The 19519-nt window shown below is 39.2% G+C and overlaps 1 protein-coding gene and 2 long non-coding RNA genes across 3 annotated transcripts in view; 2 read left to right on the forward strand and 1 right to left on the reverse strand.

Moving 5' to 3' along the window:
* Positions 1-19519, reverse strand: part of LOC307017781 — a 340480-nt gene that overhangs the window by 122840 nt on the left and 198121 nt on the right. The gene's annotated exons all lie outside the window — the stretch shown is intronic.
* Positions 14379-15025, forward strand: LOC307018993. The gene is made up of 3 exons (XR_013802553.1): positions 14379-14480; positions 14590-14763; positions 14849-15025. It is a non-coding gene; the product is annotated as an uncharacterized lncRNA (long non-coding RNA).
* LOC307018361 (uncharacterized protein) lies at positions 15912-17920 on the forward strand (the record flags this gene model as incomplete). Its single annotated transcript, XM_079648592.1, has 6 exons — positions 15912-16013; positions 16191-16313; positions 16405-16470; positions 16676-16764; positions 16859-16964; positions 17888-17920. Exons 2-6 carry the CDS (start codon positions 16275-16277, stop codon positions 17918-17920), a joined length of 333 nt encoding a protein of 110 aa, XP_079504718.1. The 5' UTR covers positions 15912-16013; positions 16191-16274.

Raw genomic sequence — 19519 nt, forward strand, 5'->3', positions numbered from 1 at the left:
AATGGGTGATCTGTATGGTATTTTGAGCAAAAACACTTCATAGACATGTTTTTATATATTTGTATATATCTGAGACCTATGCCATTGCCTAAAAATAGCATGATAGGTGCAGTTTTTTTCCCCTACCAAAGTCCCCCAGATCTCATGCATGCAAAGATGTTCTTTGAAGACCACTTTTGTAGATTTAAAACCTAGGAAATAATGTAGAACCAACAGGAAGACGCACATTAGACAATTGCAATGAACATGCTTATGCTTCTAATAACTCTGCCCACCCCAATTCAGCAGATATTTTGAAATGTCATATCAGGTAAATCAAATAAAACTGAAACAATTGAATAAAAAGTTAATATTCTGCCACTCTACTTTTTTATTTCTCTTACTTTTCTAAACTAACTATACAAGTTCAATTGGCAGGACATTACATGATTACTGCATTATACATTCAGACAATAACATCCTTGCAAAGAGACAGCAACAGTTTAGCAGCGCGATCAAAATATGCCTTTTGGCACTGCATACCATGTTGATCAATCTCAGTATTTCCTGCTCTGGTCACTCTAACCTCCGGCACTGTGTTTGCAATTTGCAACCCGCGAGGAGACCTCTCCACTTTCAAGTCGGGTTGTTCTGCAGTGCTGCCAGGTAAATGTCATCATCTGCATGTGCCTTCTAGAGTGGTTTTTTTGCATCTCTTTTGGACCTTTCCCATTAGCCTTGGGGAAGTTGATTTTACTGTCACTATGCAAAGTGAAGACTGGCCTCACTGACTTTGTGCTTCACCACCTCTGTAGCTGTAAGGTTAATAAGATCAATTTCAGGACAGTTTTAAAATAGACAACTACTAAAATAAGTATGACTTCCCTTGAAAATGAAACAGATCCGAAAGTCACGATCTTCCATGGCTGCTATTTGAGGATAACATTATCTCCTACTGTTGTCTGCTATTTTAAGTTATGCATGTTGTAACTTTTGAAATCATCTCCATTATCTCTCAATTTATACAGAGTCGGTCCTGCCAGTTGTTTTGAATTTAAGCTGCCCACATATCCCGAGTGTAACATTTGCATTACTTCCTGTCTCTGTTTAGTAAATGTTATTGGATTGGGTTTAAGCAGCATGCCATCACCTAATGATATTGAGTCCCTGAATTAGTAGAACTGTGGCCATGATGGTTCAGACCATTCACCCCCATTAACTTGTGCAGTTGTCAGTCCACTTTTGTTTCAGTAACTACATTGTCTCAGGACTTCAATCACAATGTGCAGATAGCTGAACAAATTCTGCTCTCTTCTGATCAAGGTTTTGGACAGGTGTGTTTGCTCTCAAAAAAGCAACAAAAAATGTATTAGAAGAGCTCATAACTACAGTATATTACATCTGCAGATCATCATTCATGGTACATAATCATTTAGATTTGACTGACTGTTAGTTATGATCAGTTTACTCCCAGTAGACCCAAATACATGGAACTGGAACCCTTCCCAAACAAAGAAACCAGTCAAAACGTATTGTTTAATTTGGCAAACACATTTTTATGTTGGAGTGAGCGGTAATACAACAAATGCGACAAGTTTCCATACCCTGGTCCTGAAGGTGAACTGCCTCCAGACAAGCCTTCGAAGCATCTGTGGAGGACCTTTCTCTCTTTCTTGGATCAAAATAGGCATATACGTTCAATTCAATACTGAATACAGGGGTGTATCTTTGTCTCTTTTTTCCTAGGGTTAATTGCTCACCCTTTGGTTTAGCTGAATTTTAGTAGCAGGTTGTTCGCTGTGAATTGTACTGTACAACCCAGTCTCGAGGCATTTCGTGTTATATTCACGACATTTAATCTATTGATTTGTTTTCATCAACACGATTTTCTCCTTTTTTTCGTGTCACACATAACTATTTTAAAAAGCAATTTATTTTCTATTGGTAGTGTGTTTCGTGCCTGCACCTCGTCTTTTTGTCCGGTCGGGTCTTGGAAGACCGGAAGCTGTGGGGTTCATAAAAACATGTTCTTACTCAATATCAAGCCACGATTATTGTTTTTATTTTAACTCGTATAATGTCTGACTTTTTTTGCCGTCTGTGAGGAACAGAAATGGGGCTTTGAGCCAATACTGAAATCTGTATTTTTAAAATATTTTTTTCCTTCTAATTTGTTATTATTTTCTAAATAACACACTGTTATTTACTCAACAAGAACACACAATTATCCTTGTTTTTATTTATTTGTTTAATTCTGTAATCTCTGACTTTTTTGCCGTTCCACAGGAACTGAACTGAACTGAACTGATTACCCAAGATCCTCAGCTATGGTTTAAGCTCTTTGATTGGATGTTTTAGCCGCAATGCACGTTGGGATATGTTGTTAATGCGATATGAAATCCGAAAAACATTTCGGAGTTTAGGATGGCCGAAGAGACTACACTACCCATAATCCTCAGCTATAGTTTGGGACTACAGTCCCTTTGCTTGACAAACCCTGTGATTAATCTTCAAGCTCTGGGATTGGATTTTGGAGTGGCAGTGCTCCAAGGTTACGCCAAACTTCAGATAGCTCTTTGGAATCGAACGAAGCCACGGCAGACTATCCAAAACTGGACTCGAACGGGACCAGCCCCCATTCCTCAAAAGTGCATTACAAGACATCTATCAATATGTGTTTACCTCCACCATTAAACTGTCATATTCTGCACATTTCTTATACTATCTACTTATAAAAGTATAATTCATATGTATAATATCAGTTTAAACAAGTGCATCTACATGGTTAACATTGCAGGAAAGCAATATTAGACGTTAAGTACTTTGTCAGGCTTAATATTTATCTGTAGATACCCCCAAAGCTTTTTTCTTATTTAAAAGAAGACCTTAACCTAAAGTATTCTTTAATGTTTAAATAAAGGTTCATTCGTTTTTCTCTTTTGCACCTCCTCCTATTAATATCTTTGTACATCCAGCACTAAACTGTTTTATTGTAGAGATAACTTACAGTATCTTCTTGATTTTTTATATTCTATATTTATATCATTGACCTTTTACTCTCCCCCCATTTTGTATGTACTCATAACATTTTTTTCATCAAATATAACATATTAAAAAAATAATTCAATAACGTGCTTTAACCACTAGGCGGTGCAAACAAGGTACACGCAGCATGTGCCATAATAACTTTGTATTATTAGTGTAGGACACTTATGTATAACATCTGAAGATGTGTAGTTTTATTCATGTTCTCACATAGTTTTACAGGATATTGCTGTATTATTTCACATGTTTTACTTCTACGCATTAATATTTGATTTGTAATACACCAGAGACGGAAAGGTATATCCGTCATTTAATTGTAAGATATTGACATTCTGACTCCATAGATGTGTCTCCCATCACCCAAAACCAATGACTATTCTCTCAACTCAGTATTTACATTATTATATTCAAGAAAATCAATAATATCTTTAAAAACTACAAGTCCTTTTCTATCAGCTGTGCACCGTTATGGTGTAAATATAACCTATACCAATTGGATCAAATATAAAAGTCAGCCGAATTAATGTTGATACTGCAAGGAGACGTATTGTGTGAAGAGAAATTGAAGATGTTGTTTAATTGCTGATATATTTATGATCCACGTCATGTATTCAGTTTCGGTGGCAGTTCTTCCAGTTGTCCAAAGGCCTTCTAATCAGGGCTCTATAGATAAAGAACTACGGCAGATGTGTAATATTTAATGCAGTGTATTTAGAAAATAATAACAAATTAGAAGGAAAAAAGATTTAAAAAGGCTCCGAGCCCCATTTATTTTCCTCACAGATGGCAAAAAAAGTCAGACGTTATACCATTTAAAATAAAAACAATAATCGCGGCTTGATATTGAGTAAGAACATGTTTTTATGAACCACACAGCTTCCGGCCTTCAAATACCCGACCAGACAATAAGACCTGGTGCAGGCACGAAACATACTACCAATAGAAATACATTGCTTTTAAAATCGTTCTGTGTGACACGAAAAAAAAGGGGGAAATCGTGTTGGTGAACACGAATCAATAGATTAAATGTTGTGACTAACACATAATGCTATGAGACTGGGTTGCCACTGTAAGATATTGATTTCCTTCCGGTAAAATTGACATCCGTATATTAATACTTTACGTGGAGCGAGTCCTGTACAGCTGACACAGCCAATCAATATTACAATAGCTGGATTCAGAATAGGTACAAAAAGCTGATTCTGCTGTGTTCTTTATGGTTTGTGGAACATATTAAATGTGTTTAAGCAAATATTTAATACTTACCTTTTCTTTTGTATTGCCGAAAGAATATCATTGTAACATACCTGTTACGGTTGAGTGAAGGAAGCAGGACCCAAATGCAGATAACTCTGATTAACCTTTATTTCAAGGATAATGAAAATAACTTGGACAAACAGAACACTCACCGGTGAACTCAGTCACCAACAAAAGACGAACCAACACTGAACACAGGAAGAGACAAGACTAAATACAGGGAGGGGTAATCACAAGACGAGAAACAGCTGAGCAGGGGAGGAGAAACACAAGGGCCACAGGTGAACACAATCAGACAACTAGACACACCAGGGAAACTAACGACAGGGAGGAAAAACACAGGAAGAAGGACCAGACAATATACATGGAGGAAAACACCCATAACCAGACATACAAAACTACAACCGTGACATAACACAATAATCGTAACAATACCTGCCCCTTCCTGGTTGCGACAACTCCACTCCACCTGAGAATAACCAACAATAAATTGAATTATGTCAGTTTAGACATTAAAATATCCTATTAACCAAAAACAATAAAAAAACATTACATTTACATTTATACCTCGCATTTTGCCGAGTGACCTTTCGCATGCATCACTGACAGAAATGGCCGCATTTGCAGGACATACTGCAGTTCTGGAAAGGACTCAACTACCCTCTGTATATATGGGTAGTATTTACACATGACGTCAGTGCAAACAAACTAAATCTAGTGTTCTTTTCCAAGATCTTGCTGTAGGTAGAGAGGGTAGGCAAAGATTTCCCCACGAAACATGTTGAGGCCTGCAACCAAAACAAAGATAGATTTCTTTGAAAAGGGTTTATTCCATTACTATATTAATAGATATTCTAAAAAATACAAAGATAAGTTATTACTGTCATGAAAGTGCATAATTACTTGTGAATCATAACTGGTATTCAAATATTTAAAGACCATTTTAGTATGGCATTTTTGTAAGTACAACAAATATGTAAATGGATTTTTAATTAAAATACATTATTTTACCACTAAATAGAATGCAGTGTCTGCAGACAGATATCATCATTCCCCTCTTTATCCAGTCTGGCCTCTGACTTTCTGGTAGCCTCCCTGCCTGCTTTGAAGTTGGATTTACCGCAGGATGGGCGTCCAGGTGCCTATTGAAAAAAGCATTACAATAGACATTCCAAAAAGTAATTACATCTCATGCATTTTACACCATACAAAATAACAATAACTTTAGCACATAGAACATGCTATGAGACAAGTCACAGTAAAACTCACAGGTTTTACTTAGTCTCGAATCCTTTGCGCAAATCCTTCAACATCTGTGTCTTTGGCAACGAAAGTTCCTTCAAAGTATGGGCATTCGACAGCCATATGAAGAAAAAATCATTTGATTGGGGAATATAGTATATAAAGATAATAGCCCATTTTGCTTTCTTGCTACTTACCCCTGACGATTGAAGCGATGTAGTGGATCTGTCGGAGCATTCTTCACATTCTTTACCTATGTAAATACAAAATGGTGATAGTTTGTCATTGTTGTAAGTGAAATGGCTAAACACATGACTTGTTTAAGACATCCTTTGTTTTAATGTCATTTTATACAGGGAATTATATAATGTATTGAATTACCTTAGCTACGAATGAATGGGTTTATTTTTCGGGTCTGGCCATTTAAATCCCTCAGGGATCCCATTTTCAGCATTATTATTATTACACTATTATATATTTACAATATACATATTTCTTATCTGTATTTTTCCATATGTATTGTTGTTATTTGTTGCTATATATTGTAGTACAATGCCCACATTCTCATATACTTCTTATTTCCTATGTTTCTTTGAACTTTTCTATGTTTATATATTTATGTATTTATTGTAAAAGGGAGCAACTGTAATGTAACCCAATCAAATATTTCTGATTCTGGTTTGCAAGACAATTTTTCCAGTTTCACAATTTCACAAATCCACATAATTATTACAAAAAGGTTTTGTAATAATTCACATTCTATATTACATTGCATTATAAAGAGTTCTCACAGTCAGACTACACTTTTGAGAAGACACAATGTCTTTCAAAGAACATGGAGATAGATCATTTATGTGCATGTTTTAAAAAATATACAAATATTAAACCACCTTTCTCGACCCGTGTTGGTTTAATAAATGCATAGTTAAATTGTAAAATATATTTTTAATTCAGGTTAAATTAAAATTAAATTGATTCTGAAAACATACCTGTATTTTGAGGTTTTCTTTTGCCTCGTCTCTTTGAGCTCACGCTCCCATCCTTGTTGAATCCTCCCAGAGTCAGGGTTTCAGGTTTTTTTGAGACAGCTACACCTGAGAGAGCAAAGTTTTGTAGGGTAAGTGTCAAAAGTGTGTGCTGTATCATTGATTAAATGTAAATCTAGAATTAGAAATTAAAAGCAAAATATCTCAGTGGATTTTAACAACGTATTATTTAATATACCTAGGCAGACAGATAGGCATGTAGGAGATAAAGCCACATCCTAATGTACACTGTCAACTAACTAACACTGGCAAGACTTATGGTGAATAGTGGTGTCATTTCATTACATTTCATTTAGCTGACGCTTTTATCCAAAGCGACTTACAGTGACCAATTAAAGGGACATTCTCCCTGGAGTGACTAAGGGCTAAGTGCCTTACTCAAGGGCACACTAGTGGTGGTGTTCCAGACGGGATTTCAACTCACACCTTCCAATCTTCAAACCACTATCCATTAGACCACCACTACCCCTATTTCACTGCCTTTAATGTTCTGCGACAATCGAATCTTCATCAAGTCGGAAATCATTAGCCAGTGTCATATAAGACGGTAACATGACCCAAACATATGTGAGAAATCAGGACAATTATTTTTAAAAAACTACATTTTTTCCCACCCTGCACCTTTGACCTCTTGCTCCCTGTGCCATGATCTGGCCTTGTGCCTCCCAAAGAGAGGCTTTCCTTGTCTTCTGTGATACCTGCACCATAAGGGGCCTAGATTTTTAGAGCACAATTAGAGTACAGTTGATGTGTCAACAATATAAATACTGTGTCAGTCATAAAAGGAGCATACAGATAGTCATCAGAAATTAAGATATATTAGTGGATCTTGAAAATTGCTTAAATACTGAAACAAATGTGGAAGAAAATGCATTCCAAATATTAGTGCCCTGAATTTACATGAATCGCTACAAACCTTGTGCAGCTTCCTCCACAGAAGTTGATGCTGGCTCTCCCCCATTCACCACTTCCACATCATGGCTTTGAGATTCTACATATCAGAGCCACAAGAGCGAATTTAATTTGGCCATACATCTTTTACGATAGTAAAATAACTACAATAATTTAATTTTGAAATCATTGTGTCAGTGCCAATATCACTAAGTACCTTGCTCCCCCTGTCCCTCTGCATTGGATCTGTAATCCCCCTCTTCGACCAAATCAGTAGTCTCCACGATCACATCAGTAGCCTCCACGACTACATCAGTAGCCTCCACGATCACATCAGTAGCCTCCACGACCACATCAGTAGCCTCCACGACCAAATCAGTAGCCTCCACGACCAAATCAGTAGCCTCCACGACCACATCAGTAGCCTCCACAGGACAGAGATCAAGCACCACAAATTCAGTTTCTGTTGGAGATTTGGAGAGAAAAAAATGCTCAAATTAAAGGTAAACACATGGCTGTGCATTACAATGTATTTAGACATGCTTCTGCCCCACATAGCTACTCGTGGAATAGTCATACGTAGTTGAATGCAAATCTGGATCACAATAATAATACTAGTAGAAGAAGGAGTGGTGGGCAAGACTCCTGTAAAGCGCACACAAATGCCAATTTATTCAAGGCTTACCTTTAATCGAAATGCTTGCTTCCAATACATGGAAACAATAGTCATGAAGTCAAATTTTCCCCGTCACCTAAACTGTCCAAACAAAACAGGTCAAGTTGAAAAATGTCAACACTTACCCAGATCTGTCGCACAATCTTCATGGTTCCTTTTTGATTCTGAAACCTTCTGAAGTGCATGAAAACATGAAAGAATATAATCTTTAAAAAAAATGTAAGCTCTAATATCAGATTTTAAATTACTTTCGAAGAAATCATTAATACAGTAAAAGATACTCACACTTTAATACTTTCGCATACACTGATTTGATATCTTCTTCCAAGCAGTCATCCAGCTTCATCTGTATGCTACTGAAGACATCTGCTGTGTAGCCATTCTTATTATTTTTCCCCAAAAGCAAAAGTGGAAAATGCCCCAGAGCAGCAAGCCGGTCCAACTGAAATGGTAATAAGTAAATACAAGTCATAAAGCCTGAATTTCACATCAGAAAAGTATAATCCATGTGTTTAAAGGTCCCATGTCGTGGCCCTTTCTACTGATCATAATTCCATTATTGAGGTCTACTAGAATAGATTTATATTGTTCAATGTTCCAAACTCACATTGGTTTCTCATCCAGCATCTCTGTATAGTATGTTTATTCATTCTCTGTCCTAAACGGCTTGTTGGAGCTCCTGCCCCCCCCCCCCCCCCCTCCCTGTGAGCCCAGTGGCCTTCTGCAAGACAGCGAGACACAGCGAAACTCAACCCGAAACCAGCCCGAACACACACACACACACACACACCCGCAGCCTGGCTGGGAGTTTGTGTGTGTACTCAAACACAGACTCACAGCCTCGCCGCGTCCCGCCGTCAAAAGATTGAGTGTGTGTGAGGAAGTTAACGTAACGGCTCCGCGGTTTGTTCCATTTGGGTATGGGCACGTCACCATACCCAGGAAGAAAACAATGGAAAAAGAGAAATGTCCAACGAGGCGTTCTGAGGCAGCATAGACAGGTATTTTCTGAGTTAGAGTTTTACTCGCTTCAGGGTGCACTTTGAGGGTTTGTGACTCTGCAGACCGTTTACATGCATAAAAAGCTACATAACACACAAGGGGACGGGTAATAACCAGAAAAGCATGACATGGGACCTTTAAGAAAACATGATGAAGTATGTTTTATTTACCTGTAGTTTCAACGTAAATTAATAGGAAGTATATCACTCTTTCAAATATCAATAGTTCTGAGTCCTTTATAAGTTTTATGAGCATTTTAGCCTGTGTTTCTTTCTCTAGCAGGACACTAAATAAAGAAGCCTTAAATTGATGAAACACTAAATATGGGGCCGATCAGTGGGCTCCTTTCCGACTATTTAACGATGTAGTCAACAAAGGTCCAGTGTATAACGTTTAAGTAAAAGTTAAAATATTTTAAGTTGTGTTACCACTTGTAGTTACCATGTGCGCCGTTGCAGTTTTTCTTTATTTTTTCTTTCCACTCCTTTTCCTCAGCTGCAAACCTTTTTCTTTCTTTAACCAGTCTGTCCTTGTGTGGCTGTTAGGCCTTACATTTAGGACATTTCTTGCATGCAACAAAAATCTTGTCCTGGCATGCCACACATTTCTTGACATGTCTGCAACAATAGGATGAAGTTCACTGTTAGCTAGTTCTTGATAGTGACTTTAAAACATGAATGTTAGACTCTCCGAGTATTTTGTGCAATACGGTGCTGGTCAAGTGTTAGGAGAGCTATTTCTTGTATAGCCTATAATATTGCATGTACAACTGTACAGTTTCTGTGGGTAGCCTAGCAACAAGTTATATTTACAGGTAACATAAATGTACATAACCATGCCCGGCGCCGTGGGAGGGCCAGGGAGGGCCAGGCTCTCCCATTTGACATTCCTGCCCTCCCCCAATAAACACGTGTTTTATTATTTATAACATTTAAAAAAAAAAAATGTTTTATTATAAATAAACGGTGAACTTTTATGCTACGATGTATGTGATGTCAGATAGTAAAAAATAAATAAAAATCGCAGGCTACCTCAAATAAATTCATGTGTCTGTTGTGATTTGTGATTCGTCCACATTTAGACCAATCACAGCGTCACACTCTGCCGCCTATTCTGGATTTGTTTATTGTTTATTGTGCGGTCTGTAGACTCCCATTTCTGTTTGAATTACAAAATGGACATCAGAAATTGGCTTAAAAGGTCTAAGGATTTATTAAAACGAAATAGCGATGAAAGAACTGCAGCAGATGGTGCTGCTGGCGACCCGTTGCAGCAGTACGCCTTAATGTCAAAAGCTTGACCTCAGCAAACCCCGGGGCTGAGTTAGCGAGCCCAATCCTTGATTCATCAAGGCGGCCGCCACCAACGCTGTCCTCCGAGGCACAGCTCCTTGTGCCCCTACCATAACCACCTGCGTTGCCACACCCTGTACCACACCCACCAGCATTCTCCTACTCCTCCGTGCCGGTGTTGTGTCAAATTATGCATGCACCCCCGTCATGAAATGCACCCCTTGTCACGGGAACGCGCATTTCTAAATGACACGTTTACACCTTAAAACGATGTTTAAAACGAAAAGTAAACGTTCAGGGTTTTTATTAATGGTCATTTTCAGACTGTGAGTTGTTTAGTGGTAGCTCATATAGTCTTGATTATTCTGGTTTAACTTTTCGCTCCGTATTTGATGGTAGGCTACTGTAGTGGTGTCGAAATTCATTCGTCACTTCCTTTCCAGTTTGTGTCTTTTTTAATCTTTCTTTTTATTATTATTGTTACGTCCTGTCTGTATAAACGTCATTTAAAATGTATTGTTTAATTTGACATAGTTGTCATCTAATAATCAAAATATATGTTTATGTTACATAGTCTTTGTCAGCATATTTTTGCCACGCTATGCACCCCTTGCTATCTTGCATAATAAAAGTGTCACATACATGAAACTTGCTCCATTTATTGGTACCATTCCTAGAACCATAGCGTAGCGACTGGAGAGGGTGGGGGAAGTGGTCTACAGGGTGCAGCTGCCACCCAAGGGGAGAAAAGTGGTTCTCCACAGAGACAGGTTGGCTCCGTACATAGGAGTCGCTTCCCCACAGGGAAACCCCACAGCTGGCCCTTCGACATCCTCACTCAGGTCCTCCGGCGAGCAGAGCAACAGGGCCTCATCCGGGACGGAGTGCTACCCACTTCGCGTTCCCCTTTCCCCGCCTGGGCCGGAACCGGCCACCCCCCCTGCCGAGAAGGCAGTCACGACCCCCGAGTCGTTTCAGAGACTTTGTGTGTTAGTACGTTTTTTTGGGAAAAAAAACTTACTAATACCTTGTTCATGGTAGAGGGCAATAATGTGCCCTGGTCTCACTGCAAGGGATGGTAGTCAACCCAGACCTTCCTAGTCAAAGTTCAGTCAGTGGTGTAGTTATAGTGTTTGTTTGTGCTGAGTGTTATTTGTTCCTCGGGGGCGAGGAACTTTGTAGTGGGGGGGTAGTGTAGCGACCCTGTATAGGAGGCTGAGGGTGTCACTCAGGCATCCCCCGTCTCTTGGCCAATCACAGAGCTGCACAGGATGCTGGTCTAGGTGCGGGCCTGTGGTTGGGGGAGCGGACGGAGGAGGGCGGGGAGGTTGTGACGTAGACACTGATATATACAGTATGTGTGTGTGTGGGAGTTATAGTTGTGTAAGGTGGAAACTCCAAGCTGTACCTATACCTGTACCTGTACCTGTACCTGTACCTGTATTCCTATAAGCTAAGAAGAGTTATTAAAGCCTAATAACTTGAAGCCTGTTTCCGACTCCATCTGTGAACGTTACAATACCCTGAAAGATGTTTGAGGGTGGGATTGATAGAAACCTCTTTTTTTAGGGGGGGGGGGGGGGGCATTTTATGACAGGCCTGGCCATCACAATATGCCCCCCCTTGCTATCTTACAAAATAAAAGTGTCACATTCATGAAACTTGCTCCATTTATTGGTACCAGTCCTAGAACCATACTCTGAAAAATGCTTGAGGGTGGGAATAAGAGAACCATCTTTTGGGGTGGGCTGCATTTTATGACAGGCCTGGCCATCACAATATGCCCCCCCCCTTGCTATCTTACAAAATAAAAGTGTCACATTCATGAAACTTGCTCAATTTATTGGTACCAGTCCTAGAACCATACCCTGAAAAATGCTTGAGGGTGGGATTAATAGAAACCTCTTTTTTTTGGGGGGGGGGCATTTTATGACAGGCCTGGCCATGCCAACGGGCCATGCCTGAGATCGCATGCTGTAGTTTTATTAAATGTGCCAACTGCTAGGATTATCTTAGTGAAGATAGCATTTAGATGCGCAGCTCCACTGTCTTGGAACAGTCTGCAATTGAAATGGAAACTGAGCAATCTGGTGCCACTAAATGTTTTTAAAGCTCGGTTGGATGCTACTCAATCGGAAGTTGTTGGTACCTGTTCATGTGGATAGTTATGTAAATTGTAATCCCTGTAATGATGCTGTAAGATGTCCTTTTGTTGTTCTGTTTATGTTTTTTTATGTTTCATGTGGAACCTACTTGAGCAGGTCTCCCTTGAAAAAGAGATCAATGATCTCAATGGGATACACCTAGATAAATAAAGGTTTGAAATGAAATGAATACATGTTGAATGAAATAAAGTGACATATTATCCCTACTAAAATGGTGTACATTATCACACATAAAATAAACATTCATTTTGAAGATTTATTAGATTTTTATAGGCAAAGTTTAATATAAGAAACCTTGCAGTCTCCCCTTATTATAGCCCAGATCAAGAAATAATGTAATGCAGGTAATTATCTTATATATGCGCACATTTCTGTCTACTGGATTAATTTTGCGCATTACCAACACAAGCAACTTGCACCCCACTCGTTCCCGCGTCCCACAGTCATTAGTGACGGCGCAAAAACCAATTTGTGGTACAGCCGACAATTACATCGCGAAGCTTGCTCTGGTAAAATGGATAACAATTTGTACCAAACCATTGTCGATTACAAGCGCAAAGGCCAGTATCCGCTAGACAGCACAAAGACATGTAAAAATGAAATAAGAAGAAAGGCTTCCACTTATGTCCTGGATTGTGAGTTTTTGATTGATTGTTTAAGTAGCCTATTCACAGACACCCCACAAAATGTTGTAAGTCAATATGCGGATTGTATAACTGTCATTTATTTGATGTCAACGAATATTACAATTTATGTTAAAGATGGAGCCCTGTATTACATGAAGGGTAAGGCCACCAAGACCAAAGTGGTCAGAGGCGCGGAGGAGGCAAACGCGATCTTTCTAGATTTTCACAATAGCGCCACGGGTGCTCATACAGGCCAACACAGGACCAGAGACGCCATGTCGAAAAGATTCTTTTGGCCTCGGATGTCTTCTGACATACATAAATGGGTAAGCACTGCAACTGCTGATAAGCAAGCTGTTCACTTTTTATAGCTTCAGCTTATCGCAGATAAAGTTAAATACCCTGCCTACTTGCATTTAAGTTTATGTATTATTTCCTTAAATTACAGAAATGTAAGAACCTGTTCTATTTGGTCTGGTCCTGTGTGAACTGACAGAAAAGGGTATTCAGATAGTTAACCTGTGTATGTGTTTTGAACAGGTGTCAGAATGTGCAGTGTGCCAGGCAGCTGCTATTCCTATAAAACAGGAGGTGGAATATACCCCAATAAAGGTAATATTTTTTACCACATTCTCAAAATCAATGTCTGTTGTTGTATCACAAAACACATTTACCTCACATATATCACATCCATCTCAGCAGATAATGTAGAAAGGAAGAAAGCTCTGATTGATTTGAGCAGAATTATTTTCCCTACACAACATGCTCACAAACATTATATCCAGAATAAAATGTATAATTATTATTTGTCCTTTTTTTCAAGGTTGAACATCCCTTTGAGCTCATTGGCATGGACTTGATTGTTTGGTTAAAAACTACCAATAGTGGGAATGTATACATTTGCGTTATGGTAGACTACCTCACCAAATGGCCGCAAGCATATCCTCTGAAAACCAAAACAGCAACTGAGGTGACAGAATGCATTGTCAAGTTTTTCCATCAGTTTGAGGTGCCAAAAAGAATCCTGACTGACCAAGGAAGAGAGTTTGTCAATGCGGTAATTTTGAAAATAGTTTAAACATTTTTTGCAAAAATATTGTAGTTGTGTTTTCATCTATATAAAACGTTATACAATGTTCTTTATATTTCCAGATCAACAAGAATGTATGTGCCGAGATGGGGATTCAGAGAAGTCTCTGTTCGCCCTATCACCCTCAAACCAATGGGCTGGTAGAGAGGATGAACGGCACCATACAAAGGTGAGGCAAAGGCCAGTCGGACCATATATATATATATATATATATATATACAGTATATATGATGCCTATTATCAGTACTATTATCAGTACAAATTCAGTTTTTTTTTAGAGCTCTCAGGAAGCTGGTGGCAGACAAACCAGAAGACTGGGATGAGTACCTAGATGCAGTCATGTTTGGCTTGAGAACAAAAAAGCAGATGACAACTAAGTTCTCACCATACTTTTTGATGTTTGGCCCGAGAGGCTCGGTATCCAACCGAGATGCCAGAAAACGTCATGATTGGTAAACACGTCTCAATATAACTTAAGGTATATCAAGTTAATGTTGAAAACATTGACTGAAGGAATATCAAAACATTTATTCACAGGTAGACAGCAGTGTTGAGGATGTTGTGGCTGAGGAAAAGGTTTCCCAGGGCGTTAAAAACCTTGAGGAAATCAAGGACATTCTCCATGGCAATATTTCCAAGCAGGAAAAAAGCACCAGGGAGCGCTTGACAAAGGGCATTCCTAAATGCCACTTCAGAGTAGGTGACCAGGTGTGGCGACAGAATGTGCGGAGCCAACAAAGAAAAGGTGGCAAGCTTGAGGCAAACTTCCTTGGCCCTTTCCAAATGACAGCACTAGAGGGGAAAAGTGCTGATCTGCTATCGGAGGATGGTAAAGTTTAAAAAAAAAACAATGTGGATCACTTGAAAATATCCAAAGCACAGCTGCCCAGAATCCCTCACCAAATTAAAAAAACAGCAACAGCAGCACCCTCCACATCACCAGCCTACATGGAGGCTCCATCAGCGTCAGCCCCACCTGCTGCTCCATCAGCCTCACCTGCTGCTCCATCAGTACCACCTGCTGTTCCATCAGTCCCACCTGCTGCCCCATCAGTCCCACCTGCTGCTCCATCAGCCCCATCTGCTGCTCCATCAGTCCCACCTGCTGCTCCATCAGTCCCACCTGCTGCTCCATCAGCCCCATCTGCTGCTCCATCAGCCTCACCTGCTGCTCCATCAGCCTCACCTGCTGCTCCATCAGCCCCACCTGCTGCTCCATCAGCCCCATCTGCTGCTCCATCAGCCTCACCTGCTGCTCCATCAGTCTCACCTGCTGCTCCGTCAGCCCCACCTGCTGCACCATCAGCCCCATCTGCTGCTCCATCAGTCTCACCTGCTGCTCCATCAGTCTCACCTGCTGCTCCATCAGCCTCACCTGCTGCTCCATCAGTCTCACCTGCTGCTCCATCAGCCCCACCTGCTGCTCCATCAGCGCCAGCCTCATCTGCTCCAATAGATACTGTCACTCTAACTGACAAATGTAGGTGTTTTGATATTGATTTGTTACATTTGAATAGTAATTATGTAAACATGAACTAATTATTTAACTATATCATGGTTGGTGCATTAATGTATTTTTTTCAGATGTGCAGGAGGCATGGGCTGGGAAGGATGTACACGTCCTCCTTTCAAAAATAGGGCCATACAAACCTTTTTTTGGGACATCACAAACACTGGTCCAAACAAGGAGCTGGAGAGTGAGGTACTGCTTTGTCACATTATAATTTATATTTTTATATTTTATATAATTCCGTTCCCTAATGGGCAATATTTGTTTTAATGAGTCACAAAACATTGTATTACAGTGTTATTGACTTAAATCATAAAAGGAAATTCAGTGACGTTACAACAATGTAGTAAAAATTTTCTTATACAGTAGGTGATCAATGCCTACCTTACACTCATTGTAAGAAGATTTAACCAGTGCAATGACGGTCAAGCAGCTGTTATTGACAGCTACGCTATGACCGCCATCTGGAAACACAAATTTGGAAGAATCCGGGTATGTACATGATTGGAATGACTTTGCATTTGTAAATGTTGCAAATGTGTGTTTTTCAACAGGAATGTAATACTTTTGCAACTACTCTCAGGTTGATCCAATGGCACACACAGTCATCGTGGGAATTGTGAACGAGAACCATCACTGGATGTTGGTGGTGAGAATAGGAGCATATTTTAAGCTCCAATCTGTATCTATAGTGCTGTATACACCATATATAATTAGTGATTTGCAAGATAACCGGGCCACACATACATGCTGTCACTTATTATTGATAACATCTAAACAATACCCTACATCGTACCTGCCTAGTGTATGGTTCCTGCCTAATGCATGTTGTGTTTCCATGTGAATAATAAAAGGTAATGTACCCCCATGAGAAGAAAACCCTCCTCTTGGATCCACTTGGAGAAGGGAAAGGCAAAATGAGGGTGTGCCTACAGTCTACAAGGTACATTTGATACAGTGTACTAGTTCTGGTGTTGTATGAGTTTTTTGACAATGATGTGCTGCATCTTGACACATGTACTATCTACATACTGTAGAGCCTTTATGAGGATGAAAGGCTGCAAGGTGTCAAGGTGGACATGCAGCACCCTCCCCCATAATCGCCAACAAGACAGCACATCCTGTGGTGTCCTGGCCTTAAAAGTGAGTGTGAAATGCATTTACCCAAACATTACTCTCAAACTCAAATTCAGTAGCAATTAGACTGAATATCTTGACTTGCTTTTATACATCTCGATAAAAGATGTATTGAATTGTGTCAAACTACACATATACAACATGTCATTCTTTAAATCTGTTGGGTCATTTGTCTGTATTCCATTTGAGGGTAAAATCATAGACCATGCAGTCCATATACTAATCAGAGTTCTCTTCAGTTTGCAGAGAAGATTTTACAGGGGGAGGCAATTAAGTTTGAAACCTCACAGAAGGCAGTGCACGAGCTGAGGCCGGACATTGCTACTTCTCTCCTCAGAGAATCTGGTTTGTTACCTTTTTTCTCAACATTGTCAATGACTTCATGTAGTTACTTTAATTGTATCTCATAAGTATGCATCAATAACCTAGTATATTAATAATGTGCCATGCAAATTGTTGTATTGTATCACTGCTTGGACCATTGGTACTGTTGGGTTAATATTGACCAGGGACATTATCAAGGTTTTAAAAGCAACAAAGTAGCTTAAGTATAGATTAGGGTAAATAGTCACTACATACAGTATATTCTGTATCTCAATTCCAAACTATACAGATAACATATGAAGCATCGCAGGCAGGCATCTTGAACTGCAATTTCATATAGGCTACACACGTCACACTCTAACACACCCTTTAAATTCTGCGGTTTATTTAAGATGTGAGATTTCCCCATCTTCCTCCTTTCAATGTGGTCATTGGTGTGTATTACTTTTAACTGATATCCTGAGTTAATTTTTACCTTGAACTTATTATAATCAAAGCTGTAAAGCTAATACATGTGAAGAACAACAAAAGAACCATGAGAACCAAAATGAAATTGATGCGTACAGTGCGAAAGTTTTTGGATGTTTTGTAATGACATTGTGCAGGTTCCCATTCTACAGAGGGTAAGGAGAGTGTGAAAGAAGGAGCAAATGGCTCCTCTGTGCTCAGATTTAATGTTTGTGTGTGTTTTGCCTTTTCTTCACACAAAATAATAAAAGACCACAACAAACGTGTCCTTATATAATTGACCTTTTAGTCAAAAATTGGAATGAATCACCTTGACCCCGAATCTGCAATGTGGTTTATCTGAAGATATTGACTACTTTTTGTCTCAAAAGATGATCAAAGCAGGCTTTGCTTTTACTGTGGGATGGAGGAGCAGGATGAAGAACATTGGGTAATTTCCTATTGCACATTACAAATAAAGAAAATTAGCAGAAATATGTTTCCAGACTTTATCAACATAACATTTACGTTGGTAATTGCTACTATATTTGGCATCTTCAGCATTAACTGATAAAGGATTAATGTTTTGCTTGTTTTTCCATACATTTTTGTTGAAAATATATTTCTTTCTCATAACACAACATTTATGTTTTTGAAAGATTTCAATAATTGAAGGAATGGTTAGAATGTTAGTGGGAAATACATTAGAGATATTCTATTATCATAAAAAAATCCCATAATGCATACCTTACATAACAAGTATTTATTGTTTTCTCAGATTTGCTGTGACATTTTTCAGCGGTGGTACCACCACCAATGCGTACAAAGACCTCCAGTGGACCAACCGTACTTGTGCCCTGGATGCACATAATGCCACGAAGGAACCATCATTAACTGTCCACTGTCATTTCAACCAATGCAACTATTGTTAGCATAGGGAATTATTAAGTGTTCAGTAAAAAAGACCTTTATGTAGTCTCTGTAACTTGATGATGGATTAAATATCCCCTAACATGACTTGCATGTTCAGTTTGTATTTTCTCAACTCTCAGCAACCAGGGGATAAGTAATCTAAACTCCTTAATACCTACATCAATGAGACATAATACATGCTCTGTAATGGAAGAAAGTATTAAAATCCTCCCTTGGGGTGCATTGTGATGATGTATGCTGTCAAAGGTTAGTCAGCTAAATTGAACGTACCACATGGTGCTGCAAATAACTTGTCTAAATTGTGCGGTACTCGGATGTTATTTATCACGTCTGACTGTGTTTACACTGATCTTTTAGTGTCTAATTAAAAGCTATGTACAGGGATGTGTTGTCTTAAGAGTACACACACAGGGGGTGCATATCGTGGCAACCAGGCCTGTCATAAAATGCACCTCCCCCCCAAAAAAAGAGGTTTCTATTAATCCCACCCTCAAGTATATTTCAGGGTATGGTTCTAGGACTGGTACCAATAAATGGAGCAAGTTTCATGAATGTGACACTTTTATTTTGTAAGATAGCAAGGGGGGGCATATTGTGATGGCCAGGCCTGTCATAAAATGCCCCCCCCCCCTAAAAAAAGAGGTTTCTATTAATCCCACCCTCAAACATCTTTCAGGGTATGGTTCTAGGACTGGTACCAATAAATGGAGCAAGTTTCATGTATGTGACACTTTTAATATGTAAGATAGCAAGGGGTGCATAGCGTGGCAAAAATATGCTGACAAAGACTATGTCACATAAACATATATTTTTATTATTAGATGACAGCTATGTAAAATTAAACAATACATTTTAAA

Source organism: Notothenia rossii (assembly GCF_949606895.1).
Source record: "Notothenia rossii genome assembly, chromosome: 9".
Lineage (NCBI taxonomy): Eukaryota > Metazoa > Chordata > Actinopteri > Perciformes > Nototheniidae > Notothenia > Notothenia rossii.